This window comes from Ostreococcus lucimarinus, chromosome 4 (assembly GCF_000092065.1).
Source record: "Ostreococcus lucimarinus CCE9901 chromosome 4, complete sequence".
Taxonomy (NCBI): domain Eukaryota; kingdom Viridiplantae; phylum Chlorophyta; class Mamiellophyceae; order Mamiellales; family Bathycoccaceae; genus Ostreococcus; species Ostreococcus sp. 'lucimarinus'.
Window position 1 is genome coordinate 155385 of NC_009358.1, and position 17628 is coordinate 173012.

General features: G+C 62.6%; 8 protein-coding genes across 8 annotated transcripts; 5 read left to right on the top strand and 3 right to left on the bottom strand.

The window, feature by feature from the left end:
• Nucleotides 1–309: 309 nt before the first annotated feature.
• On the bottom strand, nucleotides 310–2271 carry OSTLU_49454 (ABC(ATP-binding) family transporter; the record flags this gene model as incomplete). The annotated part of the gene is made up of 1 exon (XM_001417400.1): nucleotides 310–2271. The coding sequence occupies one exon, from the start codon at nucleotides 2269–2271 to the stop codon at nucleotides 322–324; it is 1950 nt and encodes a 649-aa protein (XP_001417437.1). The 3' UTR covers nucleotides 310–321.
• Nucleotides 2272–3222: 951 nt separating this feature from the next.
• OSTLU_31014 (MOP(MATE) family transporter: multidrug efflux) lies at nucleotides 3223–4984 on the bottom strand (the record flags this gene model as incomplete). Its single annotated transcript, XM_001417401.1, has 1 exon — nucleotides 3223–4984. The coding sequence occupies one exon, from the start codon at nucleotides 4982–4984 to the stop codon at nucleotides 3302–3304; it is 1683 nt and encodes a 560-aa protein (XP_001417438.1). The 3' UTR covers nucleotides 3223–3301.
• A 624-nt stretch (nucleotides 4985–5608) lies between these two features.
• On the top strand, nucleotides 5609–9660 carry OSTLU_31015 (predicted protein; the record flags this gene model as incomplete). The annotated part of the gene is made up of 3 exons (XM_001417123.1): nucleotides 5609–6229; nucleotides 6450–7628; nucleotides 7870–9660. The coding sequence occupies 3 exons, from the start codon at nucleotides 5609–5611 to the stop codon at nucleotides 9658–9660; spliced, it is 3591 nt and encodes a 1196-aa protein (XP_001417160.1).
• A 593-nt stretch (nucleotides 9661–10253) lies between these two features.
• Nucleotides 10254–10973, top strand: OSTLU_37177 (predicted protein; the record flags this gene model as incomplete). The annotated part of the gene is made up of 1 exon (XM_001417124.1): nucleotides 10254–10973. One exon carries the CDS (start codon nucleotides 10254–10256, stop codon nucleotides 10971–10973), a length of 720 nt encoding a protein of 239 aa, XP_001417161.1.
• A 76-nt stretch (nucleotides 10974–11049) lies between these two features.
• Nucleotides 11050–11991, bottom strand: OSTLU_31017 (predicted protein; the record flags this gene model as incomplete). Its single annotated transcript, XM_001417402.1, has 1 exon — nucleotides 11050–11991. One exon carries the CDS (start codon nucleotides 11989–11991, stop codon nucleotides 11050–11052), a length of 942 nt encoding a protein of 313 aa, XP_001417439.1.
• A 2220-nt stretch (nucleotides 11992–14211) lies between these two features.
• Nucleotides 14212–15546, top strand: OSTLU_31018 (predicted protein; the record flags this gene model as incomplete). Its single annotated transcript, XM_001417125.1, has 1 exon — nucleotides 14212–15546. The coding sequence occupies one exon, from the start codon at nucleotides 14212–14214 to the stop codon at nucleotides 15544–15546; it is 1335 nt and encodes a 444-aa protein (XP_001417162.1).
• Nucleotides 15547–15650: 104 nt separating this feature from the next.
• On the top strand, nucleotides 15651–16433 carry OSTLU_31019 (predicted protein; the record flags this gene model as incomplete). The annotated part of the gene is made up of 1 exon (XM_001417126.1): nucleotides 15651–16433. The coding sequence occupies one exon, from the start codon at nucleotides 15651–15653 to the stop codon at nucleotides 16431–16433; it is 783 nt and encodes a 260-aa protein (XP_001417163.1).
• Nucleotides 16434–16578: 145 nt separating this feature from the next.
• OSTLU_31020 (predicted protein) lies at nucleotides 16579–17570 on the top strand (the record flags this gene model as incomplete). The annotated part of the gene is made up of 1 exon (XM_001417127.1): nucleotides 16579–17570. The coding sequence occupies exon 1, from the start codon at nucleotides 16848–16850 to the stop codon at nucleotides 17568–17570; it is 723 nt and encodes a 240-aa protein (XP_001417164.1). The 5' UTR covers nucleotides 16579–16847.
• Between the last annotated feature and the right edge of the window lie 58 nt (nucleotides 17571–17628).

Below are 17628 nucleotides of genomic sequence, written 5' to 3' on the forward strand. Positions count from 1 at the left end.
AAGGATGCGCCACGGCCGTCGAAGAGCTCATCATGCCGGACTCATCAAGCGGCACGATACATCGCGCAGTTGCGCGAACTGGTCAGAATTTGGACGCGGATACGGAATCGACGCAAGATAAATCTTTAAGTTTACGTTCGCAGTGGGCGGCGGATCTTGCCGAGATGCGCTCTGAATGCGGAGCTTCGTGTGCGTGCAGAAGAGCCAAGACCGGGCCGGTGTTCGTGTTACCCACGCCGAAAAAGTAAAGGCACAAGTTAGATGGATTTAGGTTGAGAATTTTTAAAATGAATTGATTGTGAATCGCTAATGTACATTCGATTAATTCCAGCGCCCTGCGTTCTTCTTTGCTTTCGCCGCGCCGCTTCCTGACGAGAAGTTCTTCGCCTTTTCCTTCTTCAATCGTGCCTTTTCTGCCTTGCTCATCTTCGATTTCGAAACAATTTGATCTTGCTGGACTTTTTTCTTCTTAGACTCGAGCGCGGCGTCCCGAGCACCCGCCGTGTCGTTCTTTTCTAAGAAGTATGCGTAATCGCCGGCGTAATCGGTAATCGCACCTTCGTCAAAAGCCAATACGCGCGTGGCAATTTGCCGCAAAAAGTAACGATCGTGCGAAATGGCGATGACGGTGCCGTCGAACCGGCGAATCGCGTTTTCAAGCATTTCCTTACTCGGAATATCCAAGTGATTCGTTGGCTCGTCGAGCAAAAGCACATTTGCTGGCGTCACCATAAACTTGGCGAGCGCCAGGCGCGCCTTTTCTCCTCCAGACAGAAATTTGACGGGCTTCTCGTGAAACGGCGTGCTGAACGCCATTTGACCGAGCAATGCTTTCAAGTCGTTCAACTGCGCGTCCGGTGCCGCTTCGACGAGGGTTTGTAGTACACCCTTGTTCCTGTCTAAGCCTTCGGCTTGGTTTTGGTAAAAGTAGTTGACCTTGCATAAATCAGAGTCGCCAATTTGGGCGACACCCGAAATCGGTGTCTCGCGTCCTTGAATCAATCGCATGAGAGTTGATTTTCCGCACCCGTTATCACCGATCATGGCCACACGCTCGCCGCGCGTGATTTCAAGAGATGTGTTTTTGAAGAGCGTCTTTTCATCGTACCCGTGAGTAACGTTTTCGACGCGCGCGACAATTTGCGAGCTTCTCTGACAGTCGGGGAAGAAGAATCGACGTCTCTTTGCTATCCACGGCTTTTCAACTGCTTCTTCTTGAAGCTTATCGAGAGCTTTCTGTGCCGCAGTCGCTCGACCGGATTGCCCGCCGCCCGCCAAACGCGAAATCATATCGCGTTGGCGCTGCACTTCCTTTTGCCATTTTTCGTACGCCACCATCTGTTGCGCGCCTCTGCTTTCTTTCTCGGCGCAGTACTGCGAATAGTTACCTTTGTAAGTCGTCGCTTTGCCGCGCTCAATTTCAACAGTCTTTGTGCACAGTTGATCCAAGAATTCGCGATCGTGCGAGACGATGACCATCGGGACGTCGAGCGACTTCAAGTAAGTTTCGAGCCATTGAATGGTGTCCAGATCGAGATGATTTGTCGGTTCGTCGAAAAGTAAAAGCCCGGGCTCTTGGAGTAAAATTTTACCGAGCGAAATACGCATCTGCCAGCCACCGCTGAAAGAGGCAACGAGGCGATCGTTGTCTTCGGGCACGAAGCCAAGCTCTGGCATGATTTTATCAATCGCACGCTCCATCTTGAACAAGTCCAGACGATCGGCCTGGCGTTGTAAATCAGAAAGCTTGTCCACTAAGAGTTGAACGAGCTCCATTCCTGGATTGTTTTCGAGTTCTTTGTTGATGCGTTCGATGTCAGCCATGATTTTAGTTTCGTCGCCGTAACTCGCCATGAATTCTTCGCGAACCGTGTTGGATTCTTTGACCTCAAACTCTTGCGTCAGGTAACCAATCTTCACACCATCCGCGAGCATGATTTCACCTTCGTCTGCTTCCATCTCACCAGTGATGATGCGCAATTGCGTCGTCTTACCCGCACCGTTCCAGCCGACTAATCCGACGCGCTCGCCCTTTTTACAATCCCAGTTCACGCCGTCCAAGATTGGCATATTCTTGAACGTCTTACGAACGTTTTCCAATCGTACGCCCGTAGTGACGGACCCAGAGCTACGTCTCACCGATGGTTTGGCGTCTTTCGCGAAGATGTCGCGCAGGTACGCAGGAATCGGGTTCCCGTCGTCCTCGGGCGTTTCCTCGGGTTCGCTCCAATCGATGGCTGGTCCGATGTACTCGCCATCTTCATCAAACATCGGCTTCACCTCCTCCGTCTCGTCGGCGGTCGCTTCGACCGGCGCGGTCGCCGCCGCCGGCACGGGCGCGGGCTCGGGCGCGGGCGCCTTCTTCGCGACGACGGGTTCGGGTTCGGGTTCGGGCTCCGGCTCGAGCTCCGGCTCCGGCTCCGGCTCCGGCTCGGGCTCCGGCTCGGGCTCCGGCTCCGGCTCCGGCGCCTTCTTCGCCACCACCGGTTCCGGCACCGGCGCCGGCGCCTCCTCCGCCACCGCTTCCTTCGCCTCCGGTTCCTCCTCCTTCGGCACCGGCGGCGGCACGAACGCCGGTTTCGTCCGTCCCTTCTTTTTATTCTTCTTCGGCTTGACGAATTCTTCGTTTTCCCAGTCGTTCACCGCCGCGCCCGCGTCGTCCGCCGCCGCCGCCGCGCCTCCCGCGCCCGCCGCGCTCGCGTTCCCCCCCTCGCGCTTCGCCGCCGCCGCCGACGCCCTCGGCGTCGCCGCCGACGCCGACGCCGCCTGCGTCTGCTTCTTGGGCACCTTTTTATTCTTCTTCGCCTTCCCCGCGGGCACGAAATCGTCGTTCATCCAATCCAAACTCTCCCCGCCCGCGCCGGTCGCGTTCGCGCGCGAGGGTCGCCTCGCCGTCGTCCCGCGCGTCGTCCGTCCCGCGCGCGCGCGAGCGCGACCGGTGATCGCGCGACGCGCGATCGCGCGCGACGCCATGGCGGTCGCGTCGCCGCGCGTCGCGCGCGTCCGTCGTCGCGCGTCGCGCTGTGCGCCGCCGGGACGCCGGGACGCGACCCGAATGGTTTTCATATATATATAGCGCAATTGGAGGTACTATACGTTATCAGTGTGTATATAAAGACGGTACGTCTACCCATGGACCGTATCCGAACGCACATCGCGACGCGCGCGGCGCGCGGTGGGCGGCGTGGGTGGTGCAATTCGCGCGCTTAAATAGGTTACAACACGTTTGTACTGTACAACAACAACGAGAACAACGACAAGAACGACAACGCGGGTCGGCGTCGTCGTCGTCGAGGAACGCTCATCGCGGCTTCGTCGTCTCGTCTTTCGAAACCTTCGCGTCGACGTCGACGAAGTCGACGTCCACGCTCGGTAAATCGTCATAGTAAACCGCGCACTCGAATGGCGTGACGTAGAGTGGAGACTCGTCGTCCTTGAAATAACGCCAACCGAGCGTGGCGGCTCGACCGAACATCAAAGTCGCCATCCCCAGCCACACCGACGTGAGCGAAGCGCCTTCCATTTGCCCAGCCGCCGTCAGCGCTAAGATGCCCCCTCCCGCGGAAATAGCCATGGCTTTGGCGAGGAAGTCGAAATCCGCGCTTCCTTGAAACACGCCGTCGCCGACGAAAACCGCGGAGTTGAGCGGCTGCAAGAGGGATAAGATGCGTATCGGCGTCGCCGCTTGCGCGGCGATTTCGGCGTCGTTGGTGAATATATACGGCAACTGATCGGCGGACAAGAACACGACGACGCCGACGAGAACGCCCGCGCCGACGCCCCAGCTCAGCGCTCGATCGGCAGCGATGCGCGCGCCGGGAACGTCATTTTTCCCGAGACTCGCAGCAACCAACGCCTGCGCGCTCACGGCGACAGAGTCCAAGCCAAACAGCGTGACCCACCACGCCTGCAAACACACTTGATGCGCGCCCGCGGCGCCGAGCATCGCCGCCGTCGACGTGGCGCGAACGAGTACGGTTTGTAAAAGCACCGTTCGCGCGAGCTGCGACGTCGATCCGCTGACGAGCGTACCCAAGTCGTCGTTGGACTCGTCTGGCAGACGAAAGACGGATTGAAAATCTAAAATCTCCTCATCCATCATGAGCTTCCAAAACCAAATCGCGCCGACCCATTCCGCTACCGTCGTCGCCGTCGCCGCGCCGGCGACGTCGAACGCCGGGAACGGGCCGATGCCGTAAATGAGAAACGGATCCAAGCCGAGGTGGAAAATTTCCGTGACGACGGCGACGTAGAGCGGCGTCCGCGTGTCCAACAACCCGCGAAACGCGCCGACGCCCACCATGACGATCAAGCACGCGGGCAAAGACGCGGCGCGAATTCGCAAGTAATCCTCCCCGTACTCCAACATCCCCTTTATCGTCGGCACGTCGGCGTCGGGAAGCAAATCTTCGCTCGGGTTGAGCAACGCCTCGTGACTCGCCCCGCAAAACGCCAATAAATCATCCGTGAAAACCTCCATGATCCCCATCGTCGCGAACCCGAGCGCGAGCGCGAGCGCCATCGCGCTCCCGACCGTCTTCTTCGCCGCCCGCCGCCCCTCCGCCGAATCCCGCCCCCCGCTCGCCGATATTTTCGCCGCCACGAGCGGTCCCGTGACGACGGCTAAAAAGTTAAACAACTTGAAGCAAAACGTAAAGCACGTCGTGCTCACCGCCAACCCCCCCAGCGCCTCCGCCGCGCCGTCTCCCGTCAGCCTTCCGATGAACGCCGTGTCCACCGCGCCCATGACCGGATCCAACAGCAGCTCCGCCACGCCCGGCAGCGCGAGCGCGAAAATCGACGCGTCCAGCAGCTCGAGCGTCTCCGCGCTCGGCGGCGCCCGCGCCCGCCACTCCGCGCACTCGTCCCAGTCCGGAATCGCTTCCCCGGTCGCTCGATCGACGCCCAGGATCGTGCGCCGCGCCCGCGTCCGCGCGTCGCGCGCCGTCGCGTCGTCGGTCGCGCGCGGTCGGGCCGTCGGCATCGCGCGTCGGCGTCGCGCCGCGCGCCCGCGCGTCGCCCGCGCGACGCCGCGACGCGTCGACGGCGTCGCCCGCATCGCCCTCGGCGTCGTCGTCGCGCGCGTCGTCGCGCGCGCGCGTCTGCGCGACGCGCGCGCGCGATCGCGCGATCGGTCGGTCGGTCGGTCGCGCGGTCGGTCGCCGCACCGCCGCACCGATTTATTTTTTATACTAAAAAGTACATACCACAAACGATATCGCGAATACGATACCCGTCGATCGGACGCATCGACGGGTCGTGACTCAGAAACAGGGGGACTCCCGCGCGCGCGCGCGCCGGGCCGACGCCGCGCGCCGACGCCGCGCGACGACGCACCGCGGCGCGCGCGCGAGCGACCGCGCCGCATGTCGGACGTCGCGGCGCGATGCGCGGACGCCCTCGAGCGCGCCGCGCGCGGCGCCGAGGGCGCGCGCGCGCGCGCGGAGGCGGTCGAACTCGCGCGGGAGGTGCGACGCGACGACGCGACGCGACGAGACGCGACGACGACGCGACGACGACGCGCGACGCGACGCGATCGGTGACTGACGATGGATCGATGACGCGCGATGGCGATGCGAAGCTGAAAACGGGCGACGCGCGACGAGCGATGGAGGCGTGTCGATCGCTGTGCGCGCGGGGACGCGGGCTCGAGGCGCGACACTTCGGCTTCGGCGTGCTGCGGGACGTGGCGCGGACGCGCTGGCGAGGGCTGACGGCGGAGGAGCGGATGGAGATGGCGAGCTTGGCGCACGGGATGCTGCTGGAGGTGAGCGCGGGAGACGCGGCGGAGGCGTACGCGGTGAAATCAAAGGCGGCGACGCTCGTGGCGGAGACGGTGCGGCAGGAGGGCGCGAGTCTGTGGACGAGGTTGGTGCCGGATTTGGTGAGCATGACGACGGGGGACGAGGCGCAGAGGGCGGAGATGGGGGTGAACGTCATACGGTACGTCGCGGAGGACGTGGCGGTGTATAACGAGGACATGATAGGTGGGAAGATGCGAGAGTTGTTGGGCGGGTTGTCGAGCACGGTGGGGACGATTTTGCCGGCGATTTACGCGCTGATGGAGAAGCATTACACCAAGGCGACCGCGGCGACGGATCGCGAGGTGGCGAAAAGGCACGCCGCGGCGGTGAATGCGGCGCTCGGGGCGGCTGCGGTGTACAGCGAGTGGGCTCCGTTGGCGCCAATCATGCGGAGCGGTTTGATCGAGGCGTGTGGGATGCTCTTGGTGCGTCTAGTTTTCTTCGCGCGCGCGTCTTTTTTTTCTTCGTCCAACACACGAACACGCACGACGCCGATGATGATAATCCAATAAGGATCAACCATCCGAACATCCCTATGTGGAATTTTTGCTAGTACTGTCCGAGGCGCGCGTGAACGACAAAGCGCCGGTGTGTTTGTTTTTTTTTGACTCTCGACTGACTCGCGCCGGACGTCACGAACCGCAGGCGAGCGATGAATTTCGTTGCGCGGCGTGCGATGCTTTGAGACACGTCGTCGCTCGCCGTGCCAACGTCGCGCAAGGCGTGGACGAGCAAGATGATCAGGATATCATCAAGGGTTTGACGCTCGCGGCGAACGCGATGTCCACGGCGGCGGAACGCGTGATTTCGCACCCGAACCAAGCCGATCTCGTGAGCGATCCAGAAGAAGTCATGTTCATCAAGAGACTGGGTGAGACGATGGCATCGATGGCGGGGTACCATCTCAGCACGATCACGGACGAGAGCACGCGTAACGTGTTCCTCGAGCGATTGATGGGGCTGTCGCGATTTCCTAGTTTGGAGGTTTTGGACGTCGTTATCGGCGCGTGGCCGGTGATGCTCCGCGCCATGGGTGCCGAGCTTCCCAAGACGTTCGTGCGAGGACCACCGTCGCAAGGAGTTAATAATCCATACAACGCGCAAAAGCTCGAGCCGAACGGGATTCTTCCCATGGGCGCTCCCGAGGTTTTGCTCGAAATCTCGCGCGTGTGGCTCAACGCCGGCGCGGGCATCGCCTCTGGGTTTGACACCAATGGTATTCCGGGTAATAAAGCGGAAGATTGGGCCGATGAATTCGAAAGCGTGGTAGAGCTTCGCGAGACGTGGGTGCAGCTTCGGGCGAAATGGATGGACATCACCAAGTTGTGCACGGCGTTGTGTCCGAGCAGCGCGGCGAATCAAGCGTCGCAAAACACGCTGATGGTGATTTCGTGGACGCAACCAGGCGGACCTTTGGCGAATAGCTCGGATGAAACGAAATGCGCGGCTCTGGAGGGTGCGACGTCGTTTTTAGAAGCCATCATGGTCGCTCTTCCGACCGAGGGTCCGTCGTTTATGGGCTTCGCTAGCACGTTGGAGGCGCTCCTCGGCCAGCTCGTGGCGATTGACTTCAAGGCGCCGCTGAGCAACGCGCAGGTGTCCAAATTGCTCGAAACGTTCGGCAAGTTTGCCCGGGCGCGTCCAGAAGTGGCTCTGACGATAATGAGTCGACTTTTTACGATTTTGAATGAATTGCCCGCCGACGTACAATCTGGAGCGCCGCCGGTGCGGCAGCGCGACATCGTCGCGAGCGGGCGCACGGGCCAGGCGGCGAGACAAAAAGTGTGCGCGGCGATTCTCATAGTTTGTTCAGCGGCCCCAACGGTACGTCAATCGATGCGCTCGACTGATTTTCGACACCAAAGCGCCTCTTAGAAAACTTGACGAGCCTTTTCACTCGTTTCGATTTATGCTGGGGCGCGAAATAAATTCGCGAACGCGGCTCGAGCGCAGCCTCTTCGGCGGCTTCTCTTCGATTCGTGGTCGCCACATATTTTTGACGCGCGCGATTCGAGATTACATCGACTGACGGACAACGCGAACGTGTTTCACATCACGGCAACAGGCTTTGAACCCACATCTGGAGGCTTTTGCCTCTCAAATCGAAACCATGAAATCTTCCGGACGACTGAGCGGCGCCGAGCGAGGTTCGCTCGCCGAGGCGCTCCTCGCGGTTGCTGGGCCGTCCGGCGCGCAGCGCGTGCGCGAAGTTCTCGAGTGGCTGCTGTCATCCGTCCGAAATAGATGGGTTCCTGGGGGTGCGCTCTCGCCAGAGGTTGAGCATCTGTTGGCCATTTCTACGATGGCGGCGGGCGAAGCCGCCGGCGGAACGCAAGGCTTGTCGTCGGCGCACTGGGAGCTGTTTCACGACGTACAACTCACCGAGCGTTGTCTTCGACGGAGTTTGGGTGATGCGGAAACAGCTAAAGTACCGACAGGTTTGATGAAGCCCGTGGACCCACCGCCACCGATATCGGAATGTCCGGCAGTGGATCATATGGAATGGGCCGTCTCGCTCGTCTCGTGCTTGGCGCGAAGAATTCACTCGTACTGGACTCCGCAAGGGAGCGCGGCGATGCACAGTTGCCAATTAGGCGCGGCGCTTGGAATGAGCCCCGAAGAGAAGGCGGCGTATTTGATTCACGGTCCGGCGCGAACGCAAGTTCTCAACGAGGAAGAACCCGGGACGAGCACGACGGCGAGCGCGTCTCGCGATTGGATGCGATGCCTGCGCGATTGCTCGTACTCGGTCTTCGCGTTGTTCAGCATTCACGCTCCCGCGGCATTTTACCCGAACCAAGCCTTAGCGAGCGCGTGTGGTGGGTCTATGTTAGCTGATCTGCCGTACATGGAGCTCAGGCACGTTCGTCAAGTCGTGCACGCGGCGGTGCGACCGATCATGGGGCGGTGTCCGGCGGCGCATCGCGCGATGTGGCAGACGGCGCTCGTGAACCCGCTGTGCGCGGCGCTGCACGACCGCCTCGCCAAGGAATGGGCGAACACGCGCGTGGTGAACGCGACCAAGGCGCAAGAAAGAGGAGATGAAGACGACGAGACGGATGGCGTCGAGGTGAATGATTTGATTTCTGAACGAATTCTTCGCGACATCACGCGGGACCACTGCGCGATGCTCGCCATCGTCGCGGCTCCCGAAGGCACGTTCGGGCGCAAGACCAAAGGGAGTGGGTTGACTGGTGTCATGGGTGATATGTCAAACACGCTATTAGGGACATCGTACGCCGGAGGGAAACACATATTGGATTGGATCGCGCACGGTGACGCTAACGCGATTCGCGCCGGCATCGCCACGGGGGCCGCCGCGCTCACGTGGGAAGACGCGGAATCCACCGGCCACGCCGTGAACTTTGTGCGCGGGCTGTGTGCCGCCGCCGGGAGCGCGAACGCACCGCAAGCGTTGCGAGACAACGTCGGTTCAGATGTCTTCCAAGCCACCCTCGTGGCGCTGACGCAAAGCTCCAACGCCGCGCACCAAGCCGACATTCTCGGCTTGATTCGCGACATCATCATTTGGCTCACCCCGAAGACGCAATCCGTGGTACAAATCTTGATGAGTCTTCCCGGAATGACGCAGCAAGCCCTCGATTCATGCGTGCGAGAGCTCGGTGCCATGCGAAGCGAGAAGAAAGCCGCTAATTTCGTCAAGGACTTCTTAATCAACGCCAGCGGAGGAGGAGAAGAGCTTCGCGCCCTCGTCGAGGCGCGTTCGCAAACCAACAAGAGCGGCGTCGCGATTCAAATACCGAAGACCGCCCCGCGAAATCCAGTGAAGCAATCGACGAGTCCGGACAATCACGGTTTCTCCGCCGAGGCGGCGTCCAACGCGATCGGACTGTGAGAACGTCCCGACGTTTCGTCCCGTCCCGCTCAGTCAACCGCCGTAGCGTTGTCGTAGACCCAACCGACTTAGACATCACTCTCGCGCGCGCCTCGATCGCTCGCCCGCGCGTAAACATGTGCGCCGCGCTCGACGCGTGCTCGACGTCCTACGCCACCGGCGCGCGCGCGCCGCGCGCGCGTTCGCGCCGCCGCCAGCCGTCCTCTCGCGCCACCGCGCGCGCCTCGCGCGACGACGACGACGCGCCGAGGCGTCGGCACGCCCCGCCGCTTCCTCCGCTCGATCCTCGACCGCCGTTGATCACGCACTACGAAGCGCGGCGGTTGCTCGACGCGCGCGCGAACGGCGAGACGTCGTGCAAAGTCAGCTGGGATTTTCACTTTACGACGCCGAACGACGCGCGCGTGGACGCGCTCGGCGCGAGGGCGACGCTGGACGGCGACCGCGAGGTGTTCATGGCTTGGGATGCGATCGAAACGATCGCGGGCGATGAGCGAGGGGTGTACGAGCCGGCCGATGAGGACGATTGGCTCGGAGGTGGGGCGCGCAAGGTGGTGACGTTTAGCGACGACACCGAACGAGCGGTTTCGTTGATGCCGAGCGGCGAGCGCACGTGGCCCACGGCGTTGATCGCGGGGTTTAGCATGCATAGGTTCGGCGTCGGCGTCGATCCGAAGGAAGACACGGAGAAAAAGTTGGGAGCGGTCGCGCCCATACGCAAGAATGCGCGATTGCTCGATATTTGCACGGGGTTGGCGTACACGTCGTGCATGGCGCACGCTCGAGGCGCCGACGTCACCACGATTGAACTCGATCGCACGATGACAAAGATGTGCAGAATGAACCCACATTCAAAAGCACTGTTTGAAGGCGAAATTGAGCAGTTGTACGGCAACGGTGCGGACGTCGTCAAGACGTTTGAAGACTCATGCTTTGACGTTATCATAACCGACCCGCCGACGTTTGCTCTCGCAGGCGAACTCTACTCTGCCGAATTCTACGCCGATCTCAAGCGCATCTTGCGCCCTAAAGGCAAACTGTACCACTATATTGGCGATCCGAAGAGTGCGTCGGGTTCCGGCGTCGCCGCGGGCGTCGTCCGTCGTTTGAAGCAAGTCGGCTTTGACGCCGCCATCGACTACGACGCGCACGGCATAGTCGCCGCCCACGACCGCGTTCGTCTCAACCGCACTTCCAAGGACAAGTCGCCGCGCAAGTCATCATCTAAATCTCGCGGTCGACGCGTCGACGACGCCTCCACGCGTCGTCCGCGCCGCGGTCGCCGTCCCGAGGACTTCGAAGACGACGAGTAGGTAGCCAAAATGTCATGTCAAATTTCAGGTCTATGCGCGAGTCACGACGAACGGTCGAGTGGACTGATCGCGGATTTCATTTCGTGGCGTACAGGTCTATCATTGTCGAGAATCGCTCGCGCGGTGGGGGTGGTTCTTCAAGGGGGTCAAAGCCAAAATATTCGCGCAGCTGTCCTATCACTTCTTCGCGCACATCTAGTTCCGGCCACGCGCGCAAGAAGCGGTTCACCGTAGGCGTGAGCTCGCGTAGCGACACGTAGCCGTCTCGTTGATGTGACAGTGCGATTTGGACGATCAATTCCACCGCGCTGACGTACATTCGTTGCCAATCGACGACGTAATGCGCTGAATCGGGCGCGCCGTGATCTTGCGCGTATCGCAAACATTCAATCTCGTTCACATAGGCGGCAGCACCGCACGTCAACTCGTCCCAGCGACACCCGTGCTCGTGTGCGTACTTCAAACACTCCAAATGTCCTTTTTCAGCGGCATTCTGGCACGTCTCTTCGTTCCAAGGACACCCGCGCTCGTGCAAGTACTTCAAACACTCCAAATGTCCATTCGAAGCGGCATACGCGCACATTTCCTCGTATAAAGGACACCCGCGCTCGTACGCGTACTTCAAACACTCCAAATGTCCATTCTCGGCGGCAGCACCGCACGTCTCCTCGTTCCAAGGACACCCGTGCTCGTGCGCGTACTTCAAACACTCCAAATGTCCATTCTCGGCGGCATTCGCGCACGTCAAGTCGCTCCAATCACACCCGCGCTCGCGCGCGTACTTCAAACATTCCAACTGTCCACTCATGGCGGCACTCGCGCACGTCTCCCAGTTCCACTCGTACCCGAGCTCGAGCGCCAACCGCAAGAGTTCCAAGTCTCCGAGAAACGCCGCGCACGCCGGCACCGCCGCGCTCGTCGCAATCACAGCCGTCCCGACACGTGCGAGCGCGTCCAGACCATGATCCGCCCGATATACCGCATAATCATCCTCGTTCTCCACCGCCTCGAGCCTCATCGCCGCGAACGCCCGTCGCAACCGCCGCCTCGCGCGCGCCGCGCTCGCGCGCTCCATCGCCGCCGCGCCGCCGTCGATGTCGACCGTCTCGGAGTGCGCGACGCCAACCGTCGCGTCGAAAAAGGCGCAAAAAATCGCCTTTAAAAGGTCCGTGTTGCGATACGAATCGTCACGATTTTCCCGCCCGAAACGCACTTTTTTAAAAAGTGACGTTGACGCGAATCGACGACGACGCGGCGTCGCCACGCGCGCGCGCGGAATCGAACGGGACGACGCGCTCGAGATGCACCGCGCCGCCATCGCGCTGACGTTCGCCGCGCCGTCGCCGCTCGCGCGACGACGCACGATCGACGCGACGCCCGCGGATGCGCCCGCGGCGGCGCAAAGACACATCGCGCAGACGAAACGACGCGGGGACGACGCGCGAGGACGCGCGGAATCGCTCGCCGCGAGCGAACGGCGGGACGCGATGACGGATGAATTGGTGGTGTACGCGCTGGATGAGTTCGGGGGGACGCGAAGGCGCGAACGACGACGACGAGGGACGCGGGAGGGGACGACGCGCGGGACGCTCGACGGTTTGAGCGCGCGGACGAGACGCGCGAGCGAAGAAAAGGCGACGCGCGTGATGACGTGGCGCGTGGGCGCGGAAGCGCACGCGCAGACGGCGACGTTGGGGTTGTTGACGACGCCGAGAACGCGCGCGGGGACGCGACGGTCGAACGCAAACTTGCGGGCGTTGTTCGACTAGACGGCGGGCGACAGCTGGCGAGACGTCGAATCGCGGGGAACGCGTCGACGTCCGATCGCGTCGACGTCCGATCGCGCGCGCGTCGGTGCGTGCGCTAGAAAACCTAATATGTATACAGCAACTGAATGGCTAGAATGTACTAGAATTTTGTCTCAATAAGAAAAAGGTACCGTAACACCCCTCGCGGGTCTCGTCGCTCGAACGCCGCGCTTCGCGTCGCGAATCAGACGATCACCTCTCCCGTCTCCTCGCGAATCACCGCCGCGATGTGCGCTTTCGAAACCGATCGATTCGACGGCGACGACGTCCACCGCGTGCCGTCGACCGCGCGCGCGTGCTCGAGGCGCGCCGTCGCTCGTCTCGCGACGTCCCTCGCGCGCGCCCTCGCCGCCGCCGCCAAAACTTTCCCCACGTCCGCGCGCACCCGCATTCCGCGCGCCATCCCTCGACTCACCACCGCTAATCTCGCGCGCAATCGCGCCGCCGTGAGCGCTCCTCCCGTGGCGTCTCGACTCGCTTTCGATTCGCCCAGCGGCGCGCCCAGCGCCGTCCGCGTCTCGCTCGCCTTCCCCGCTCTCTCCGCCCGTCGGCTCCGTTTCTTCGTCACAACCGTCGCGAATCCGCTCCCGATCGCTCGTCGCACCGCGCCGCCATCGCTCGCGCGTCTCCGCGCGTCTTCGTTCGTCTTCGTCTCGCCCTCGTTCCCGCGTCGTCGTCCCGCGTCGTCCTCGTCCGCAGCCTCCGCGCCCGCTCGCGCCGCGCTCGCGCGCACCGCGCGCGCCAGCGTCTCCATCAGCGTCGCGTGCGTCGCCATCGCGCTCCGCGACGCGCCGAACGCGCGCGCCGCCTCGTCGTCGACGCGTTTCCGTCCGCGCGCGAACGTCTCCGCGCCCATTCGCTGCGCGTCGTCGCACGCCGCGCGCACCGCGCGCCAGTACGCCGCGAGGCACGCGCCGCGCGTCGCGTCGTCGAGTCGCGCGCGCAGGTCGACGAGCGCGTCGCGCGCGCGCGCGCGCGCGTCGGGCGGGCGCGACATGCCGAGACGCCGCGTCGGCGAGTCGCGACACTACGCGACGCCGCGCGGCGCCCGCGTCTCCCGCGCGCGCGACGACCGCGTCCGAGGGTCCGCGCGAGCGCTCGCGCGCGCCTCGACCGCGCGCGCGTCGTCTCGGCGCGCGGGAGCCGCGCGCGCGATGGCGCTGACGTCGACGCGCGCGACGACGACGACGACGACGACGACGGCGCGCGACGACGCGCGACGACGACGCGCGCGAACGACGCGAAAAAACGCGACGCGCGCGTTTCCCGCGCCGAGGGACGACGACGCGGCGACGACGACGGCGACGACGGCGCGGACGCGGAATCGAGGGCGGGCGCGGGTGAACGCGGGCGACGCGCTGCGAGGCTTGTGGAGAGAGATTAAGTATAAACCGCTGAGAGAGGATGAATCGATCGAGGCGGTGGCGCTGATGGCGGCGCTTGAACTGGCGCGACGAGGACCCGAACCGGGGGAGACGTGGACCGCGGAGCGAGAGGAGATGCGAGCGCGGGCGCGGGCGTCGATTCCGAGCGCGGTGGGGACGTATTGGCGAGCGAGGAGCGAGGCGCTGATTGAAAGTCAAGCGGTGCGGGACGCGGCGCCGTTGATGTCGAGCGCGGTGAACGTGGCGATCGCGGGGGTGGTGCTGCGGTTGTTTTTGCCGCGCGTCGCGGCGCTGCAAGCGGTGGGTGGGTTCGACGAGTTGACTGAATTTTTTGGGTTGCCGCCGAGGAGCGAGTTGAGCGGATATTTGGATCAGTTGCGAGCGTTGCCCGTGGCGGCGGTGTTCGCGGTGTACGTTGGGTTGTTCGTGGCGGAAAAGTTGACGATGACGGATGAGTTTTTGCCGATCGGCTTCGTGCTGCCCGTGGTGTCGCCGGTGGTGTTCGGCGGCGTCTTCGGAGGGACGATGGTGACGTCGCTGGCGAGCACGCTGGCGGCGAGCGTCAATTTCTTCCTCGCGCGGTACGTGTTGAAGGATAAGATATTAGGCTTTAAGTGGGGCGAAAGTGATCCCGTGGGCGAGCAAAAGTGGTTCGCCGCGCTGAGTCGAAGATTCGACTCGTCGCAATTCCCCGAGTCCACGGTGCCCGAGGGGTTCAAGTCGGCGCTCTTGCTCAGGCTGTGCCCGATTTTACCGATTCCGATAAGTGGGAACTGGTACGTGTGCGGGCTGACGCCTCTCAAATTCAAAGAGTTCTTCGCCGCGCACTTCATCGGAAGCTCGAAGACTGCGTTCATCGACGCGTATTTAGGTTCAATTTTGCTCACCGCGGTGTTCGACGAGTCATCCGTCAAGGACCAGGCGCAAGGCGCGCTCGTGTTCGAAACCGTCGCCATCATGGTTGTTTCCATCTTAGTCAGCACGTACGCCACGGAGCTCTTCACGCAGATTCTCGACGAAGAAGGCGTCGACGCGGGGGCGATGATGGGATTCGGTTCGGAATCCAAAGACGAAGACGAAGGCGAAGACGCCGTCGACGCCACCGTCGCCTTCATCGCCGCCGCCGCCCTGCCCGTGGAACCAGCCGGCTCCACGGCGACGAGCGATGATGAACCGAAAGCCGACGACGACGAGAACGACGACGACGCCACGTCGAACGAACCTGAACTCATCCCAATCGAGCGCATGCCCGAGGATGAAAAAGTTTTAATCGCCGAAGGCGAAGCGCTCTGGCGACGCGCCGCGCGCGTCGAAGCCGAGCGTCAAAAGCTCACCATCGAAGAGATGACCGATTACGACTCCATGGGACCAGACATGTGAGTTGTTCGCGATCATTAGACACCACGCATTGTTTTAATCGCACCCATCCCATTCCCCTTTCGTTCGCGTCCCGCACACCGCGGCGGCCGGTACCGTCCGGCGTCATGACCGACCCCACCGCGCGTCTCCGCGCCTTGGTCGAAAACGGCGTCGCCAAACGCTTCGACCTTCGCGCTTGGTCCGTGCAATCCGGCTGCGCGCGCGCGCGCGCGATCGAGCGCTTAGAGACGCTGCTCGAACAGGCGCGTCCCGACGTCATAAAGCTCATAGTCATGGAATCGCTTCAGGGGACGCCCGAGAGCGATCTAGACGTCATGGTGTACGGCGAGTGCGCGCCGCGCGCGTTTCTGGAGTTTATCAACGCGCACGCGCGGACGCTGGCGCTGGAACGCGCGGAAGAGGGAGATGAGACGCGACGCGGCGACGCGCGCGGGACGGCGTCGACGCGCGCGGCGCTGACGTATTACGATTTAGGCAGCGGCGCGGGAAAATCCGTGCTCACCGCCGCGTTGTCACCGTATTTCGCGCGATGTCGTGGAATCGAGCTCTTGCCTTGCGTGCACGCGATCGCGGAAATTTTGGTGGAGGATTTCTCGCGAGACGTGGCGCCGCGAGACGACGGCGTCTCTCCGAGCGTCTCCGTCTCGCTCGGTGACATCTTCGTCGATCTCTCCTGGATCGACGCGGATTTCGTGTTTTGTAATTGCGTGACGTGGGACGAGGCGACGATGGCGCGATTGGCGTCGCACGCGGCGAAGATGCGACGCGGTGCTTTGTTCGTCACCGCGCTGTGTCCGCTGCCGAGCGACGCGTTCGAAGTCGTCGCCGAGGACGAGATCGATTTCAGCTGGGGGCGCGTCGACGCCATCGTCCACCGCAAGACGTAGCTCTTTTTTAGTTTTATTTTAGCCCGTAGCCGATCCCGCGTTCGTCGCTTTCGACGTCGAGTTTTCGGACGTCCGCGCGCGCGCGTCGTCCCGTCGTCCCGACTTTGGCCGTTAATCTTCGCTCACTGCTTCGGCGCGCCGCACTCCGTCCCGCGCGAAAAAACTTTCGCCGTGGCGCGCGCCGAGGTAAAAGCTCGCGCGGTCGATCGTTTCGCGTCGCGCTCGCGCGAACCGAGCGGCGCGCGGTGATACGACGCGGCGTCGCAAACCAAACGTTTAGAATCTGTCCCAGCGATGATGATGGTTCAAAGCGCGTCCACGCGCGTCCGAGCGCGCCCGAACGGCGTCGATCGACACCGCGCGACGCGTCGGACGCGCGTCGTTCGCGCCGCGGACGCCGGCGCGGATCGAGGGATGACGCGGGACGCGCGCGCGACGCGGGAGGTGGTGAGTCAACTGGGCGCGCGGCGAGACGCGAGCGCGCTGGCGCCGCGAACCGCGCACGGCGCCACGGTGGCGTACGTGCGGCAGCCGATCGAGGCGAAGAATGTGGAATTCATGACGCCGAACTTCGCGGTGTACGCGCTGTGTGGAGTGGGGTGCTTGTTGGGAAGCGCGCTGAGCGCGGTGCTGCTGAGTTTGATTCCGACGCTTCGAAGCGCGCGGCGAACGATGGATGAGATTGCGTATCTCGCGGCGAGCGTGCGCGAGGAGGTGCCAGATACGCTCGCGGCGGTGCGTGTGAGTGGGTTGGAGCTCACGGACGTGATGGAGGAGGTTGGGGAACTGACGGCGGACGTCGGAGGAGGTTTGCGAAGCGCCGGACGCGGCATCACGGCGAGCGTGAACACGGCGCAGATGGTCGGGCGGTACGCGGCGGCGGCGGTTCCTGAGGTTCGAAGACGAGCGACACCGATCGTGGGATCGGTAAAGACTGGAACGGTGCGCGTGTTGGAGGAGCGCGCAGACATGGAACCGTACAGTGGACCCATCATATCGAACACGGCGAAGTCGGCGAAGAAGGGTGTGACGGCGGCGCGAAACGCTTTGAAATCTGCGGATGTGGCTCGAAACGTTGGTCGATTATACAAGACGCTTCGCGCGCCGCCTGCGCGCCCAAAGGATATGCCAAAGTGATCGTCAAATTAGCTTAGTCGCATGTAAGTGTATGATTTACGATTATGATTTACAGAAG